The following is a 19,576-nucleotide window of genomic DNA, read 5'->3' on the forward strand; positions in this document are numbered from 1 at the left end:
TTTATGTATATAAATAAAAATGTAAATGTTCGTTTGTTCAAAATCGTAAATCTCCAAAAGTTCTTCAACGAATGCTTTGAAATTTTGACACAACGTTGCATTCGAATATGCGCGTGTTTTTATATAAAAATTATTATACCCACAAAAATTGTATAGCTTTCTCTTTTCTTACTGTTCCATTTAACCAGACTGAACCACAGCAACGCGTGGCGGGGCACAGCTAGTTAATAATAAAAATAAATATTATCGTTGACAAAGACTTCGTGCAGTCAAAATGTTCGATTTAGAATTTAACATAGCGTTTGAATAACAAACTATTGTGACATCTTAAATTGTTATTTTGCTTGTAAGTAATAGTTAACTTTATTCTGATTACGTTTGTAATATATCTATATAGATCTATATAGGTAAATTATTTATATAAATAACAAATGTACAAAAACATAAAATACTTAAAGTACATTTCAATTTTCTTCTAGGATCAACTTGAGACAATGATAACTTTTGATCAGCATCACACAAAGTATCATTTGCTGAAGTTTCAGCTTATTTGAATAATACTCAATTTCTATAACAATAATGCGGAGTCCTTTATCATGAACAAATAACATTTTTCAAATAGTTTGTTACTCGCAAAATTTGAATTTATCTTATTCATAAGATACCAACTATTTATGTCATGTATCAAAATAAACGGAAAATAATTGGAAAAATTTTTTTCTTTAGCCTTCAAAATCATGATAATTAAACTTTTTATAACAAATTACTAACGTAATTATTAATTCCTATAACATATAAATAAAAATGCATGCTTGTAAGTTCTGTTCAACGAAAATAAAATTATTAATATCATTGTTAATATATTTAAATTAATACCATTATTAATTAAAATACGTGCAAATAATCGAAATACGTAATTTATATTATGTACATAACTAAAATGGGCGTTGCAAAAAAAGACAAAAAAATATTGAATAATTTTGAATTTAAATAATATTTTCCTTAAAAATGTTTGCAAACATAATAACAAAACTATTTATCAAGTTGTTTTATTGTTCGTACACGATTTATGTTATCGATAGCGTTGGAAGCAAGCTGTTAGCTTACTCGTATTGTTGAATCATATCATCGATTTAATGTTTACCAAAATCTTGCCTGGAAAAGACGTTTCATAACTTTTGCTGCTTTAATAAAGTTAAAAGAATTCTAAAACATATTGGAAAAAATTTCTGTCAGCGTTTTTTTCTAACATAGGAATTGACAAATTTTAATAGTTTTTAAAAAGGTACGTAAATCTTTATCAAACTTGTCTTCTAACTTTCGTTTTTTAAAACTTTATCATTAATTCTTTTAATTACCCCTACAAATACAAATAGTCAAATGTATTCGCTTATAGCCCAGAACACATAGTAAAGACAAAGTAATAAAAATTCTTTAATATTAATTAGTTTAATAACACAATAAATATTACTTCGTCAAAACAAGATAATGCGTAAATCCACGTTAATTTATAGGCCTACATAATATTAATTCATAATAAGTACGAAAAGATAACAAATCAGTTTAATAAAAAAATCAAGTCGCGAGAAATTTATTGAAGACGAGATAACAAATGTTTTTGGTGTATTTTATTGTCTCTGACGTCATTGAAGACGGCTGTAGCGAGTGAACAAGAGTCTTAGGGTAAATAATTACAAATTTTTAATGTTATTTAGCTTTATAATCTACAGTATCTACACAATACATCATATAACATAAACTGAAATAAAAAATAAAACTAGTCAACTAATGTAAATTGAGTTAACTATGTAAATTGAGTAAAATTAAAGAATAATAAAAAAATTGATAAAAATTTAATAGTTACTTAGTTTAATTAAAAATGTACATTTACATATATATACATATGTATACATACATACATATACATATACATATGTGTGTGTGTGTGTGTGTGTGTGTGTGTGTGTGTGTGCGCGCGTGCGTGCGTGCGTGCGTGCGTGCGTGCGTGCGTGCGTGTGTGTGCGTGCGCGTGCGTGCGTGTGTGTGCGTGCGCGTGCGCATGTGTGTGTGTATAGGGTGTTCGATAATGATTGTACCTACGTTTTACCATAGAAGCATGATTTACCGACGGATATATATTTCTAACATATTATTATATTAGAAATTACAAATGCGTGCTCCTATGGTAAAATGTGGGGACAACCATTAATAAACACCCCGTATATACAATGTACATTAAAAAACTAATATCTAAGAATTAATAAAATAATAATATAAATGTTTATGTTCTATTAACCATATTATAAATTTAAGTAAGAAATATAATATGCGTGGATAACTTGAATAATTTCCTAAATATGGTAAGAAGCTATTAATTACATTCTCTCTTCCGCGGATTACTTCAACAGCTTATTAAAAATTAAAAAAAACGTTTACATTTTTATCTCAAAGACATGAAACGATTTGTATGATTCTTCTTTTTTTTTTAGTAAAGTGAAACGTGGTATTTCTCAAGAAGTCTCAGTCACAAACAGTCTACAGACACTTCATGATGAAGTACGAGATAGAAAAGAAAAAAAGTAAAAAAGTACAATGGCATCAATGGATCGCTGGTATCGGAGGTACGTATATCTTGTACATTTTACTATACTACTTATATCAATGAAATATATTAATTAAGAATATCAATCGAAAAGATTTAACGCAGTTTTTAAACTGTATTGATATTTATATAAAGAAATACTTAGTTTTAAATATAAAAAAAATAATCATCTGTTAAAATTGAAACAAAGAAAAATAACAAATAGAAAAAGGACGGTGGTTGTGGAATATATTTATGGTGATGAAATATCATGATATATCGTATAATTCGCGTTGAATTCTAAAAGCAAAAATTAAAATTACTTCATTACAGTTTATTTAAATATTGTAGAAAGGTTACTAATTATTCGCTGCGTTTTTATAAAAGCTGCATTTCAGGAAGCAAAAATTTTTACACGTGTGTAAATTTTGAGAAGTATGTTACATATTAATTTTTTAACTTTAGTCTAATTTGAATGTGAATTTCAAATAATATTATAGAATTTAATGTGTCGTAATATATGTATAAATTCAGTAAATAAAGTAATATTATATGTGGTCTATGATTGTGGAACGGGCGTTTGCCATGTGCATCTTACTTGTGACTTTACTATTTCATTGTAGATGTTGTATAATGTTCATTAGAAGCAAAGAAGTTATTTAAAAAATATTTTCAAGCCACAAAATTATTTAAAAAAATGATTTTTAAATAAAATATATTTTATAAAATGTTTGTAAAACTTTGTTTTGTAATTTTTATTTACGTTAAAATTTACACAAAAAAATCATTAATTTATGCCTTTCATAAATAAATGTACCTTTCATGTTAGAGATTAGCTAGACATTAGCTGTTAGTATTTCACGATTCCCCAGCTATTTCACAAACATATTCTTTCTGTTTTTACTAAATTGTAAATTCCGTTCGTTCTATACATATACTTCTACTTATAGGGTGATTAGTAGAACTCTATGACTAATAAATTAGAGTTGATTAGAATTGTGTCGCGTTAACATGTACTGAGTTATTAGAAAAAAAAAGGTATTCTACAACCACCTCCTTTCCTCTAATAATTTCTCGATTTTTAGTTAATCTTCTGCAGTTGCAAATGGGACTGACAGTGCTTTGGAGTTCACCTTACATCGCATATCTGACTTCATTTGAATCTCACATTCCCATGACAATGGACGAGGCTTCCTGGATAGTTTCTCTATTAAATCTAGGCAGGCTAATTGGCGCAATTTTTGGTTCTATTGCTATCAACTATCTCGGCATTAAAACAGCAATCTTTGTGACAAGTTTACCAATAACTCTTTGTTGGCTCTTTATAATTGTGGCTAATCAACTGGAATGGCTGTACGCAGCCAGGTTTCTAGCTGGTATCAGTATAGGAAACATGTACAGCTGTGTCTCTCTTTACATAGGCGAAATCGCGGATCCTACTATTCGCGGAGCACTAGTTGTCTTAGGTAAAACACACTACTCGTATTCATACATGGAAAGAACAATTTAACTATAGTATCTAAAAATTTAAATACAGATTAGAAAATAACTTTATGTTAAACTATCATAATTGTTATGTAAAACATTCAAACATCATGACTTTATTGTAAAAAGTTTTAATATTCTAGCAACTACCTTAAATGCCCAAAATAAATTTTTTAATAATTAAACATAATTATTTTCAGATCTGTATTTCAGCAAAATTGTTCTTTCCGTATATGTATGAGCAAATTATCTTGTTTAAATGCAGCATTCAAAAAATATACAAACTCTTAGTATCGAAATATTAAAAAAGAAAAAAATAACTAACCAATAATTTCATTCAATTTTTAGATAATTACATTATAATTACATTATGATGTAAAATATTTCTTTCAAAATTTGATAACTGATATATTGAGATATTAGAAGCTTTTACAATGTGGGATAACTACAAAAAAAGAAAAGATTTTATTATCGCGACAAAACGGCTACGATATCAAAGCTCTCGTTCAGCAAATGAATACGACTGCTGTCGTATGAGCACAGCGTTCAAATGTACCATACATTAAAATTTACAAAGTCTTTAATAAAAATTTTACTAAACAAAACTGAGAAAATAACATAAATATAATCTAAAAGATTATAAACAAAAAGTCAAAAAGTGTCAAACCAGTTTTTATGTTAAATATATATATAATTAGATGTGACCTAAGCGTTTGCCTCATACGAGAGCAATGGAGGGTTAACTGTAATATGATAGCAGATAGTTATAATAAAAATAGTTCAATATAGAAATACATTTAGATTTTTAATTTACATCTATATAATTAGGCTTTTTAATTTATTAAATAAGATATAATGGGGAAAAAAAAAAAAACTTTCAATGTTAGGCATAACGATATACATAAGATAATGATAAGCATAACGACATTAATAATAAATAATTGTATGCATAAATACTGACAAAAATTAATGTCTTTTTTTACAGCTGTAAGTGGATTATCAATAGGCAACCTAATGATGAGCATCATGGGCACATATTTAAGTATGAAGATGAGCGCTATCATATGCTTTGTCCTATGCATTGTACTGATAAGCATTTTTATTTGGTTGCCGGAATCACCGCACCATTTTGTCAAGATCAAAAAGGAAAATAAAGCACGAGTTTCGATACTCTGGTATCACCGTGATTGTGACGTAGAGTCGGAATTGCAAGCACTGAAGAACTTCCACGAAAAGAACAAAAATTTACCATTCGCGGACGTTATAAAAGAATTCAGAACTCCATACATTTGGAAAGCGCAAATACTCGTGTCCATGCTCTTTACGTATCATCAGATGTGCGGCATGAACATTGTGCTATTCTACATGGAAACCATCCTGCGAAACGCCAAAGTCACCGTCATAGAGCCGTCGGTGATCGTAATCATCGTCACCGCTATTGGGATCATCGGTTGCATGCTTTCCATATTTTTAATCGATAAATTCGGTAGACGGATTCTGATGATTATCTCCAGTTTAGCCGTCGCAATCTCGCTAATATGCCTGGGTATACAATATCAGCTTCTCGACGAGGGATATGACCCCATCAGTCTTCAGGCTCTACCAATTTTCTCGGTATTGTTCTTTCAGATATTTATATACATTGGCATCGCCTCGATACCCAATACGGTATTGGGTGAAATCTTTCCGCCGCATGTTAAATGCGTAGCTAGCTGTTTCGCAAGCATCATCAGCGCGATATGCTCCTTCATCTCCACGTCCGCTTATCAGCCTTTAATCAATCTGATCACGGAAAAATATTTATTCTTCGTATACGCTTTGCTATTAGTAACCGCTGTACCGTTTACCTATTTCTACATGCCTGAGACTAGGGGCAAGTCGTTGCAGCAGATTCAAGAAGAACTGATCGGAAAATCTGAATTGAAAAGTTGAGCTTGAATGTACTAATGATCATGATAATCATTAATATATCTATACGGTCAGGAAATTTATAGCAAAATTGCAACTTGTTTTCTTGCATTTACTACAAAAGTATTTTCATGACATACGTCGGTGTTGCACGACCAATAATGATCTAACAAATTGCAATCACGCTGGAATATGTTTATTTCGATTGAACAAAGCGGACTCATGCAGTCGAAAGACAAAAGCTGATTCATGAAAAACATCTGATAAATATACAATAATATTTATTTACTTTTATTGTATTTTATCTCTGTACATGCATTAAACAGTAAGAATAATTTAATACCTTATTTTATTTATTATATAACTGTTATATTTAATTACTAGAGATTAGAAATAGTAATAGAGTTAGTGATAAAACACATGCTTATTTATAAGAGATCTAATTATAGCAATTAACGTAATAAAGTAATATAATCTGATAATATAATACTGTATGTGTCATAAACATGTGATATGGTTAATACTTGTTTATTCTTTTTTTTAAATGAAAAAATAATTAGTGTCAAAATTATTTATGCCGATGACATAATTATTGACTGCTAGCAAATTGTCATTTTACAAAATATTAATGTATCAAAAGGTAAGAAAAAGATGCGACTAAAGACACGCATTTAATTTTAACGTTATCAATTAATTTTAAAGCATGATACATTGAATCACTCGTACTGCATAAAAACAAATAAGATTTTAAATCCGACGGATTCTCAAAAAAAATAGAAAGTGTTTCCAAAAAAAATCTCTTTCACTTTTCGCATTGCTCTATACAATATATCGTAATATAAAAATAATTCTTGCTAATGCTATTTGCACAATCTAATTCCGGTAAGCAGAGATGTATAAGCAGGAAAATACATAAAATATATTTTAATATCGACGTTGCTGAAAAATTCATTGATATTGTGTATACTCCAATTTCAACTGTCATAATGGTATTATTTTTTCAAACTAGAAAGCTATTAAACGCACAGATAAAAAGATAGAAATGGTAAACATATATTCGCTTCTTTAATTAGATTCAGTATTCCAGAACTTGATGTTATTGACGATACGACAAATAAAGATAAAAATAATAAAAGACAAGATAATATAAGTGGTTTTGTCAATCAACAAGAAAAATGAAGCGGTTTAAATGATAAACTAAAGAAAAAACGAGGACACATACATATTTATAAATGCTCCAAATGTTGTCCAATCACATAAAAGAATAATTTTATTTCTCTTAAGAAATGTCTGTGCAATAGTCTATGCGTATAAATGACAAACACGCGTCAGTCAAAGAAATTTGCACATTCGATACACTTGTGCAATAAATTATACACGCAGTGTAAAACTTATGTAAGTCCCAGGACCAAAAATTTTTTTAGTAGTTAGTTCTAGGCAGTTCTCGACAAACTCTAACGAAAAGTCTTATGATTCACGCGATTGTAACCAACAATTTGTAAAATACCAATAGACATTTAAACGATTATCAACAATTTTTTAAAGAGTCTTTCTTAGGCTTTTAAACATGAAGGACTTATAATCAAAACTGCGGAATTTTAATGTTAGGATGCTAATTTCACCCGCATCTATCTTTAGGAATTGTAATGGAAACGGATAAAAACACGTAAAATACGTTCCACGTAACATATACACTTAATACGAGATGCAATCACATGTCTTGATGCAATGCATTTATGCACATAATAATTATTCATCTGTTAATTACCTATCTAGTTCTTCTCATGTTAACTAATATTACTTTTTAATTTAAATACCATGTAATATATAAATCATTATAAATCAAAATAAAAATAAAATTTTTAATTTGATAATCATATACATTTCTTGCATATACGTATATATATTTTTTAAGCTTAAGACTTTAAAATTTTATTTTTTATAGATATAGTATTTTATAGTTATAGTTATAAATGAATAGAGAATGCGCAATAGCAAAACTTTTATAAAAAAAAGAAATAATTTAGATTATATTGATTTCTTGTTCAATATCAAACAAAAAGCATTCAATCAAATTTGTCGTTAACCAATAAAATTTCTCAAATAGTTTGTTACTCGTAAAAATTGTCAAAATTATCTTATTCACATAATAGCTATTTATATCGTATATTGAAATAAACAAAAAATAATTAAAAAATTTTTTTTTAACTTTCAAAAACATAGTGATAAACTCACTATAACAAATTACATACATAATTAATTCGTTTAACATATAAATAGTCAAAATACATGTTGATGAAACTCTGTAGCAAATAAAATTATTCATACCATTATTAATTGAAATACATACAAATTATCTAAGTACATACTTTCTATTGTTATACAATATAACTAATATACAATATAACTAAAAAATCAATAAATATTACCAAAAACGACAGCAAAAAGTACACATATATATATTCAAAACTGTTGAATTTATGTGTGTGTGTGTATATATAAATATATAAATATATATATATATATATATATATATATATATATATATATATATATATATATATATATATATATATATATATATATGTTCTTTAAAATTATTTGTAAATATAATAACAAAAATAATTATCAATTGTTTTATAATTTATGCACCTGTTATTGACTGCATAGAAGCAAGCAGTTGTCTTGCTTGTATTGTTGATTCATATGTGATGTAATGTTTGCTAAGCTCTTGCCCGAGTAAGACGTTTCAGGACTTTGGCTGCTTCAACAAAGATAGACGAATTCTAAGACATGTTGAAGATTAATCCTACCAGTGTTTCCTTCTAACACAGGAATTAACAATTTTTAATGAATTTCGAAAAGGTACGTAAAGTTAAAGTCAAATTTTATTATTAATTATTTTCTGCAATGTAGAATTATTCAAATTTGTTTCTTTCGCTATATATCTACTTCTAAGGAACTGAATGACGGCAATCGTGTTTGCAAGTACAGTAGTCGTGTTTGATATAAGTATTAAAAGATCTTTATTTCGCTCCACTCGATCTTATTTGTCACTTCTTATAATTTATTGTTAAATTTGAGAAAAAAAGTAATTATTATTTTTATTGTTACAACAGTATATTTAGATTATATTTAGACAGCGCCAAGCTTTTGTAGTTTAAAAATTTTTTATCTCAATAAAATTTTATATTTTTGTTTCCTCTTAAATTCTTTGAGATTAAATGTTACATATTACATTGAAATTATTTTAAATTAAATATAACCACTTGGGTTAGAACAGATTTTTCATTAGAAATACACAAATAGTATCACTTGAATTTTATTTAAAAAGAAATTAAAGATACGACACTTGGGTTTTATTAAAAAAATAAAAATACTATCACTTGCTCTTTATTTGTTAAAAAAAATACAGCAGTTATTTCAAAGAGCAATATATTCTCTTTATAATTGGCACAATTTAAAGATTTCATATATTTTTTTGGAAAAATACATATAGATTAGATTAAATTTAAAATATTTATTTTTAAGTAAATACCACTTGGGTTGAAATAAGATTTTTTAATGATAATAATACAAAGATAGTACTACTTGGGTTTTGTATAAAAATTAAAGAGAGTACCACATGAGTTAAAATACGAAAAATTTTCAGTGAGGATAAAAAGATGCCACTTGCGTTTTGTAGAAAAAAAATAAAGTTTTGAGGGGTACACACACACACACACACTTGGCGCCATTTTTTACCTTCCTTTTTTGAAAAAATAATTTTGCATTGATTTCACGTATTCTATTTACCTGATTATGATGACTGTCTATATTTCCTATATACTATGCAATACGTTAACTCGTTTCAATTTTAACTCTTAAGAAAAATTACTGTGATTAGAATGCAAGCAAAATGCAGAATGTAAACTAATAGATTTTATCTTTCTAAGATTTGTATTTAATTTAAATGGAATCTTTTATCAAAAAAATGCGTAAAAATACTGTAATAAGAGAGAAGACGAGTGCGATTTACAATATTAAATACTGCAACAGTTAACATATAATTTCAGCATAGAATACAATGTAATATCTCACCAACATTGTGACAACATTGCAACATTATTTCAGTGACATTGAAGAAACTTTCCAAAGTTGCTTCAACATTGCTAGAATGTTCTGTACTAAACGGATATAGATACACGGTGAGAAAATATTATATTGATAAATATAAACATTGAATATATCGTACAAATTATAATATTACTCAAAATAATATTTTAGAGCACTTTAGATAAATGTAACGGTGTAGTTATAAATTTTGTTTTAATTTTAATCATGATACAAGCCTATCAAATGAAATAAATTTATAAAGACGGTACACACTATATATATATATATATATACAGGGTGTCAGGTAACGATCGCCCGTGGTTTCGTGGATTGATAAATCAAGTAAAACTGAGTAGAAAAGTCCTTTACCACTTTTTAATATTTGCCATAGTTAACGAAATAAAAATTAATAAAGTCTGCGAATAAGTGCGTATCACCGCGCGCAAGGACCGCCCGCCGGTCGCCGAGACGTAGGCAGCCGCGGCTGTAGGCGCGGCGCTGTGCGGTGAGGAAGGAAAAGCAGTAGCTGTTTTCCCTCCTCACCGCACAGCGCCGCGCCTACAGCCGCGGCTGCCTACGTCTCGGCGACCGGCGGGCGGTCCTTGCGCGCGGTGATACGCGCTTATTCGCAGACTTTATTAATTTTTATTTCGTTAACTATGGCAAATATTAAAAAATGGTAAAGGATTTTTCTGCTCAGTTTTACTTGATCTATCAATCCACGAAACCACGGGCGATCGTTACCTGACACCCTGTATATATATATATATATATATATATATATACACCCTGTATATATATATGCATTAATATGTTATGTTAGCATTAATATATGTATATAGTCTAGTAAACAATTTTGCGAAGCCAGAGTATAAAAATTGTTTTTTTTACAGTTTTTTTTCCAATTTTCTAGTTACTTTTATCATTTCTATCTCTACTGAAGATGCGTGAAAGTTTCACACAATAAATGCATAAGATCCGTCACGTTTATTCCTCACACATAAAAACTGTTTACTACTTGTTTAACTTAGGTCGCACACAATCACCAAACGGCCTTCATTAACAAAACTCAGTAACTCATTTTCCTAATATATATATATATATATAAATCAAAAATAGACATCATAGTATACAATAAAAAATATTTTATATTTACGTTAAAACCATCTTTAAAGAAAGATGATTTTTTGATGGTTTCTTCAGTTTCCAAAATATTTTATAATATAAAATATTTATAATTTAATAAAATTTTATTTAAATTAAAAAGAAATTTTTATAAAATTATAAAATCTTATATTATCTTGGTATTATAAAATTGTTTGGGGTTAAATTTTACAAGATTTCTCAGTACATTTTAATAAAATAAAATACTTTGAAGATCAGGTAGTTCCACGACTATAATTTTGAAGGTAATTTCTAAAAAAAATTCTCTTCATATCTCTCTCTCTCTCTCTCTCTCTCTCTCTCTCTCTCTCTCTCTCTGAGTTTGCGAAAAGGCATTATTAGCTTTACCGTAATGTAAAAGATATAATATTGTTAGAAACTCGCCAAAAAATGTGTGAATGATATAAATGCAAAATGCGAGCAACTGGAAGACGGGTATGTAAATTAACAGAATCGTTACTGAGTCGACTGAATCGCATTTAGACAGACGGCAGGATTCAAGGTGCGGCTCGGCGAGTTGCGTAAGAAATTATTGAAAATGTAATGGGCATACTCCAATGTGCACCTCTTTCATTGCCGATGCCCGATAGATCAAGAGCATGCACATTCAAGATAGATCTTTGCAAGTGATGCGTCCGTGCTGATACTGTGAACTGATCGATGTGAATGTTGCGGTCGTACATTGAGATCTAACGGTCAAGAAAGACGTGCTATTATATAAGCGCGGATAAGCGCCCCGCGCATAACGCAACACGAGCAGAAATCTCAGTCGATGGATATGCCGATTGCAAAATTTGCAACAAATATATTTATGAAAAAACCAGAATCTTTCGTCTGTTCGCGCGTGCGAAAACGCACGTCTCACGCTCGGCTCTTATTTTTCTAGACAATTTGAAACTCGATTATAATGCAATCCACAAAGACAAAAATATAATAATAAGAGGGCGTAGACAATCTCATAAACGATCGAACTCTCTTAGGCTTGGCTCGACCTAGACACCTGAGCACTTTCTTTTAAATTCGCGTCTTCTGTGCCAAATTTAACAGGAATAACGGTAGGCGATAAAAGAATTGTTTGAAATACGAAGTTCTTGCCAAGCTATAAACTACTATATCGTTTGTTGTCGTGATGTATTGTCAATGACTAACAGTGGCATTTTTATTGGCCCTAATTTTACTATTGTTAAAATTGTTATATAACTGATAATAAAAACTCCTATTAGTTTGATTGCTAAGTTCGCATTCACAGTAGCAATTTATATTAAAGCGGTGACAAAAATCACATTCCATACATCGATACAAAAAATATACACACATGTAAATATTCAATGTACACGTGAAAAATTATACATCAAAACGTTGAATCTTTATTACATTATTTTTCATTTTAGAACAGTGTTTTTATATTTCAAAAAATTCTAGTGCAAAAATATATCGATGACTTATATTTTATATAGGTGAAAGCAAATATTTCTTTTAATTCAACAGCTATTAAATACCTTCTTTCGTTCTTGATTAGACAATATTAAATTCGTCAAATACAAATTATTTATTAACCAAACAAAGAAAAATTCTCAGTATTTTACAAATCTGTTCTGTCATTACTAAACAAAATGTTCAATTTTAAAAAGTTTTTCTTTTAATGTAGGTTAAAAGATCTTTCAATATATTTTTGATGTATTTGTTCGGTATTTTCATGTTCAACGTATTTCCTCATGTGTGATGTCATCAAAGACGTCTGCAGTGAATGAACCGGAATATTAAGATAAATAATTACAACATTCTAATTTTATTTAGTTCTACAATCTATGCAATGTATATACGCCATATGACACAAGATATAAAAGAGGAAAAGTAGCTAACTAATGTAAACTGAGTTGTAAAAGTTAACAACAGTAATAAAAAAAAATAAAAATAAAAATAAAAATTTAACAGCTGCTTAATTTAATTAAAAATGTATTAAAATAATATGTAGATATTAACAAAACAATAATATCATTTTTGTGTTCTATTACTCATATTATAAAGTTAAGAAATATACGTGGATAACTTGAATAATAAATTTGGTAAATATGGTAAGAAGCTACTAATTCTACCATTCTTCCGCGGATTAATAGCTCATTAAACATTAAAAAATGTTTGCACTTTTTATCTCCAAGACATGGAACGACCTTTACGATTCGTCGCCTTTTCAGTAGAGTAAAAGTCTTCAAAAAGTCTCAATCACAAGCAATCAACAGACACATCACGATGAAGTACGAAATACAAAAGACAAAAAGTAAAAAAGCACAATGGCCCCAATGGATTGCTGGTATCGGAGGTTAGTATATATTATTGTTGTACGCATGTATTATTTATATTAATATCAATAAAATATATCAACTATCATTAAATATATCAATTAAAAAAGATAAAGAAATTTTTAAACTATAATATATTGATATTTTACATGAAGAAATATTTACTTACACTTTCATATAAAAAAATTAATCATCAGTTAAAATAAAAATAAAAATAAATAACAACTAATCCGATTTTTAGTTAATCTTCTGCAGCTGCAAATGGGACTGATAGCGGTTTGGAGCTCACCGTACATCGCATATCTGACTTCATCTGAATCTCATATTCCCATGACAATGGACGAAGCTTCGTGGGTAGTTTCTTTATTAAACCTAGGCAGACTAATTGGCGCCATTTCTGGTTCTGTTGCCGTCAATTATCTCGGTACTAAAACAACGATCTTCGTGACAAGTTTGCCAATAACTATCTGTTGGGTCTTTATAATTGTCGCTAATCGAGTGGAATGGCTGTACGCAGCCAGATTACTAGCTGGCATCAGTCTAGGAAAGATGTACAGTTGCTTCTCGCTTTACTTAGGCGAAATAGCGGATCCTACTATTCGCGGAGCTCTAGTTGTTTTAGGTATGCGCTATTAGTTTATATGCATGTATAACTTTTTTGTCTTAATAAAACATTCTGAAAATATACAAGCCCTCAATATCAAGATATTTTAAAAAGATGACTGACCAATATTATCATTTCATTTAATTTTTGAATAATATATTAAGATATTAGATAACGTTCGATGAGGTGTGGAATAACTACGGAATAGATTTTGTTATCGCACCAAATCGATAAAGATGTAAAACATCCGGCAAAGAAGTCAAACTTAACTATTGTAAGCAGTTATTTGATATTATATCAAAATTTGTAATTTAAAAATGTTATTGAGTACATTTATTCATATAACAAAATGTTGCTAAAGTTATTCAATTTGTTACCAAAGCAAAATAGAGAAATGTATTTCTAAAAGTAACATATTTCCCTGTTATTGTAAAATAATTTGAACAATTATCAGACATTATAAACAACAAAGAAAGATAATATTTATAACAAATTTTTTTGTTAAATATAATAATTAACTGTAATATAATAGATAGCTACGTATACAATAGATATATTCTTATTTATAATTTGAAACTATGTAATTAGACTTTTGATTTATTAAATAAGATATAACAGGAAACAAAAAGCAAAAAACTTTAAAGTATTAAGCATAAAATCTCATTAATAATAAATAAATATATACATAAGTACTAACAAAAATTAATGTGTTTTTTGCAGCTGTAAGTGGACTGTCAGTAGGAAACCTAATGATGAGCATCATGGGAGCATATTTAAGTATGGCAATGAGCGCTACGATATGCTTCATCCTAAGCTTCCCAGTGATAATCGTTTTCAGTTGGTTGCCGGAATCGCCGCATCATTTTGTCAAGATCAAAGAAGAAAATAAAGCACGAGCCTCGATACTCTGGTATCACCGCGATTGCGACGTGGAGTCGGAATTGGAAACGCTGAAAGACTTTCTCGAAAAGAACAAGAGTTTGTCACTCGCGGACGTTGTGAAGGAATTCAGAATTCCGTATATCTGGAAAGCGCAAATACTCGTGACCATGCTCATTATATATCTTCAGATGTGCGGATTGAACAATGTGCTATTCTACATGGAGACTATTCTGCGAAACGCAAAAGTCACCGTCATAGAGCCATCGGTGATCGTAATCATCGTCACCGCTATTGGGATCATCGGTTGCATGCTTTCCATGTTTTTAGTCGATAAATTCGGCAGACGGATTCTGATGATCGTCTCCAGTTTGGCCGTCACGATCTCGCTAATATGCCTGGGAATACAATATCAGCTTCTCGATGCAGGATATGACGCTGACAATCTTCAGGGTCTACCAATTTTTTCGATATTACTCTTTCAATTATTTGTCTACATCGGTATCGTCTCAGTACCCAATACGGTTTTAGGTGAGATCTTTCCGCCACATGTGAAGTGCGTAGCCGGCTGTTTCGGAAGCATCATCGGTGCGATATCGTCCTTCATCTCCACGTCAACATATCAACCGTTAATCAATTTGATGACGGAAAAATATTTGTTCTATCTGTACGCTTTGCTAATTATAACTGCTGTACCGTACACCTATTTCTACATGCCTGAGACTAAGGGCAAGTCGTTGCAGCAAATTCAAGAAGAACTGAACAGAAAATCTAAAGCAACAACTTGACCTCAAATATATTAATAATCCTTATGACCATTAATATATCTACACAGGATCTACAGAAAACTTGTAACGGAGTTACAACTTGTTTTCTAGTATTTATTATAAAATTATTTTTATAATACATCGATAAGTTGGTGCTGAGTAATGCTGCATGACTAATAATAATGTAATATTTTAGCTATTATACATGTATATTATTTGATTAATAAAAATTAGAGATAGTAATAGAAGTAGTAATAAACACATGGTTATTTAAAAAAGATCTAATTGTAGCAATTAACATAATAAAATAATGTACTAATATAATGCTGTAAGTAACAAAATAAAAATTAAAAAACAGGTAAATAGTGAGGAAAAGTATTTAAAAAATTATTTGTAGTATTTTTTATTGTTATAAAGTGCTCTCCAAGACATTTAATTTTTAATTAGAACATTTTTTTCCATCTCTTATAGTTTCGACGATACACGCTTCAAAAGAAAAAAAATCATTTTTTTTCAAAAGGGTGTTTTACCCCCCTAAAAGTGAAAACGGACACGTATAAATAATACGTGTCCCTTATTTTTATCTATACTACAACGTATTAAAGGCTAAATCTGAGACGGACATTTCTGGAGGATTCCTTGTTAATCAAAACGTTTATTTGTTAATACATTCTCTGAGAACAATTTTTCTTTCATTTATTTATATACGACCCAGCAATTGCTCGTCATTTGACCGTTTTTCTGTATTAGTTTGTAGTACAGCAGTTATTTCAAAGAGCAATATATTCTCTTTATAATCGGGGCAATTTAAAAACTATATACATTTTTTAATGGATGAACATTGAATATATCATTTATGTTGAATGTTAAATAAAATAAAATAAAATAAAATAAAAACCAGAAGTCACGAGAATATAAGTAGTTTAATAGTGAATGAATGCTTAACAACTAAATTAAATATCACAATTCGCTTAATGGTCGCTCACGATCAAATCTCTTTTTAATCGCTCGCGACGCTTTGCTCTCAACTCACAAACTCTCTTACAAAGTTCCTAACTCTCAGGATGCTCGCAATACTCTTAACTCTCTGATTGTTCGGCATACTCTGCTTTCAGCTCGCCCTGCCTACTCGCCTTTACCCTTTTTACCTAATACGAACGTGCGTCCACTCGTAGACATCACATTTACACGCTTTGAATACAATTAATTGTGTGTTTTATGATGTTACCATAAAACAACACATGTTTCAAACAATGACAAATCTTTTCGTCAAGCGATGCTCTTTTCCACTTGACGATACATGTTCTCTCTCTCTCTCTCTCTCTCTCTCTCTCTCTCTCTCTCTCTCTCTCTCTCTCTCTCTAAGTTTGCGACAGGGCATTATTAGCTTTACCGTAACGTAAAAAGATATAATATTGTCAGAAACTCGCCAAAAAATGTGTGAATAATATAAATGTAAAATGCGAGCTACGGGAAGACGGATATGTAAATTAACAGAATCGTTACTGAGTCGACTGAATCGCATTTAGACAGACGGCAGGATTCAAGGTGCGGCTCGGCGAGTTGCGTAAGAAATTATGTAATGGGCATGCTCCGATGTGCACCTCTTTCATTGCCGATGCCCGATAGATCAAGAGCATGCACATGCAAGACATATCCTTGCAAGTGATGCGGACGTGCTGATACTACTCGATGTGAATGTTGCGGTCGTGCATTAAACCCTAACGGTCAAGAAAGACGCGCTTTTATTAAGCGCGGATAAGCGCCCCGCGCATAACGCAACACAAGCAGAAATCCCAGTCGATGGATATGGCAATTGCAAAATTTGCGACGGATACATTTATGAAAAAACCGGGATCTCTCTTCCATTCGCGCGTGCGAAAACGCACGTCTCACGCTCGGTTCTTATTCTTCTAGAGAATTTAAAACTCGATTATAATGCAATTCACAAGGACAAAAATATAATAGTAAGGGGCGTAGACAATCTCATAGATCGGACTCTCTTATGCTTGGATCAACCTTGAGCACTTCCTTTTAAATTCGCGTCTTCTGTGCCGAATTTAACAGGAATAATGGTAGGCGATAAAAAAATTGTTTGAAATACGAAGTTCTTGCCGAGCTATAGACTACTGTATCGTTTGTTGTCGCGATGTATTGTCAATTGCTAACAGTGTGTTGCTCGTTCAAAAGCCATACTGAAATTTTCTTTAAGGTTGGTATAATTTTAACGATAACACTGATATTAATTGATTTGAACAATAATCGATGCAAAATTGTTTATGTCCTTCTTACATAGAAATTTTCTGTTTTTACATGTTTCGAGTCACCAATCTGAAATAATGTCTACATGTTGAAAATTTTAGCTGTTTACGGATCTTGGTGCTTAATAAATTATGTGCGAATTTTTACGATTTCCACCTCACGCAGTGCGCAATTCACGTGAGTTGGAAATTGTAAAAATTCACACGTAAATTATGATTATGCACAAACATCTACTGTAGAATATTGGTTCAGAAAACTGCTTTATGTTTGGCATTTTTATTGGCCCTAATTTTACTATTGTTAAAAATGTTATATAACTGATAATAAAGACTCCTGTTAGTTTGATTGCCAAGTTTGCGAGGCCGACGACAAAGTAGAAGGGGCACAAAAAAATACACGAAAAGTTAATTATAGCACAAGATTCAAGGTTTAAGAAAGTGAATTCCTGAGTTTTATTAATGAAGGCCGTTTGCTGATTGTATGCGACCTATGTTAAACACGTAGTAAACAGATTTTACGCGTGATGAGTAAACGTGACCGATCTTATGCATTTATTGTGTGTAACTTTCACGCATCTTCAGTAGAGATATAAAAAACTGAAAAAAACTAAAAAATTTAAAAAAAAACTGTAAAAAAAACAATTTTTATACTCTGGCCTCGCAAAATTGTTTACTAGACTATATACATATATTAATGCATATATATAAATCAAAAACAGACATTAAACTCATAACATACGATAAAAAATATTTTATATTTACGTTAAAACCATCTTTAAAGAAAGATGGTTTTTTGGATGGTTTCTTGGGTTTCTAAAATATTTTATAATATAAAATATTTATAATTTAATAAAATTCTATTTAAATTGAAATAACATTTTTATAAAATTATAAAATCTTATATTATCTTTATATTATAAAATTGTTTGAAGTAGGATTTTACAAGATTTCAGTAAATTTTTATAAAATAAAATACTTTGAAGTTTAGGTTGTCCCACGACTATCATAATTTTGAAGGTAATTTCTAAGGGAAAATTCTCTTCATCTGAGTTTGCGAGACAGCATTATTAGCTTCTTCGTAGCGGAAAAAAATATAATATTGTTAGAAGCTTGCCCAAAAATGTGTAGCAAATATTATGAATGCGAAGTGCGAGCTACTGGAAAACGGCTATACAAATTAACAGAACCGACGCTGAGTCGGTTGAATTGCATTTAGAGAAACGCCTAGACGGCAGGAATCAAACTGCGGCTCGGCGAGGTGAGTAAAAAATTATTAAAAATGTAATGATACTAATAATGTACTCTCATGTGCACCAACTTCACCACCGACTTCCTAGATCGAGAGCATGCACATGCGAAACAGATCCTTGCAAGTGGCGCATCCGAGCTGACACCACTCAATGTGCATGTTGCAATCGTGCATTGAGCTTTAACGGTCAGGCAAGACGCGCTTTTATGTAAGCGCGGATAAGCGGCCTGTGCATAACGCAACGCGACCAAAAGTCTCGGTCGATGGATATGCTAATTGCAAA

General features: G+C 30.2%; 3 protein-coding genes across 7 annotated transcripts in view; 2 read left to right on the forward strand and 1 right to left on the reverse strand.

Moving 5' to 3' along the window:
* Positions 1–19,576, reverse strand: part of LOC113003147 — a 208,417-nt gene that overhangs the window by 128,694 nt on the left and 60,147 nt on the right. The gene's annotated exons all lie outside the window — the stretch shown is intronic.
* Positions 1,151–5,998, forward strand: LOC105196414 (facilitated trehalose transporter Tret1). Its single transcript, XM_011162352.3, has 4 exons — positions 1,151–1,285; positions 2,490–2,621; positions 3,667–4,047; positions 5,052–5,998. The coding sequence occupies exons 2-4, from the start codon at positions 2,549–2,551 to the stop codon at positions 5,996–5,998; spliced, it is 1,401 nt and encodes a 466-aa protein (XP_011160654.3). The 5' UTR covers positions 1,151–1,285; positions 2,490–2,548.
* On the forward strand, positions 8,654–16,170 carry LOC105207036 (facilitated trehalose transporter Tret1-like). 5 transcript variants are annotated; one of them, XM_039451532.1, is made up of 5 exons: positions 8,654–8,839; positions 10,030–10,161; positions 13,429–13,553; positions 13,775–14,155; positions 14,858–16,170. In XM_039451532.1, exons 3-5 carry the CDS (start codon positions 13,484–13,486, stop codon positions 15,802–15,804), a joined length of 1,398 nt encoding a protein of 465 aa, XP_039307466.1. In that variant the 5' UTR covers positions 8,654–8,839; positions 10,030–10,161; positions 13,429–13,483; the 3' UTR covers positions 15,805–16,170. The 5 variants fall into 5 exon arrangements, with proteins under 5 accessions (XP_039307466.1, XP_039307473.1, XP_039307483.1 ...); XM_039451539.1 differs by having other exon boundaries at positions 10,088–10,161; XM_039451549.1 differs by having other exon boundaries at positions 10,088–10,161; positions 13,432–13,553.

The sequence above is a fragment of the Solenopsis invicta genome, chromosome 1, assembly GCF_016802725.1.
Source record: "Solenopsis invicta isolate M01_SB chromosome 1, UNIL_Sinv_3.0, whole genome shotgun sequence".
Lineage (NCBI taxonomy): Eukaryota > Metazoa > Arthropoda > Insecta > Hymenoptera > Formicidae > Solenopsis > Solenopsis invicta.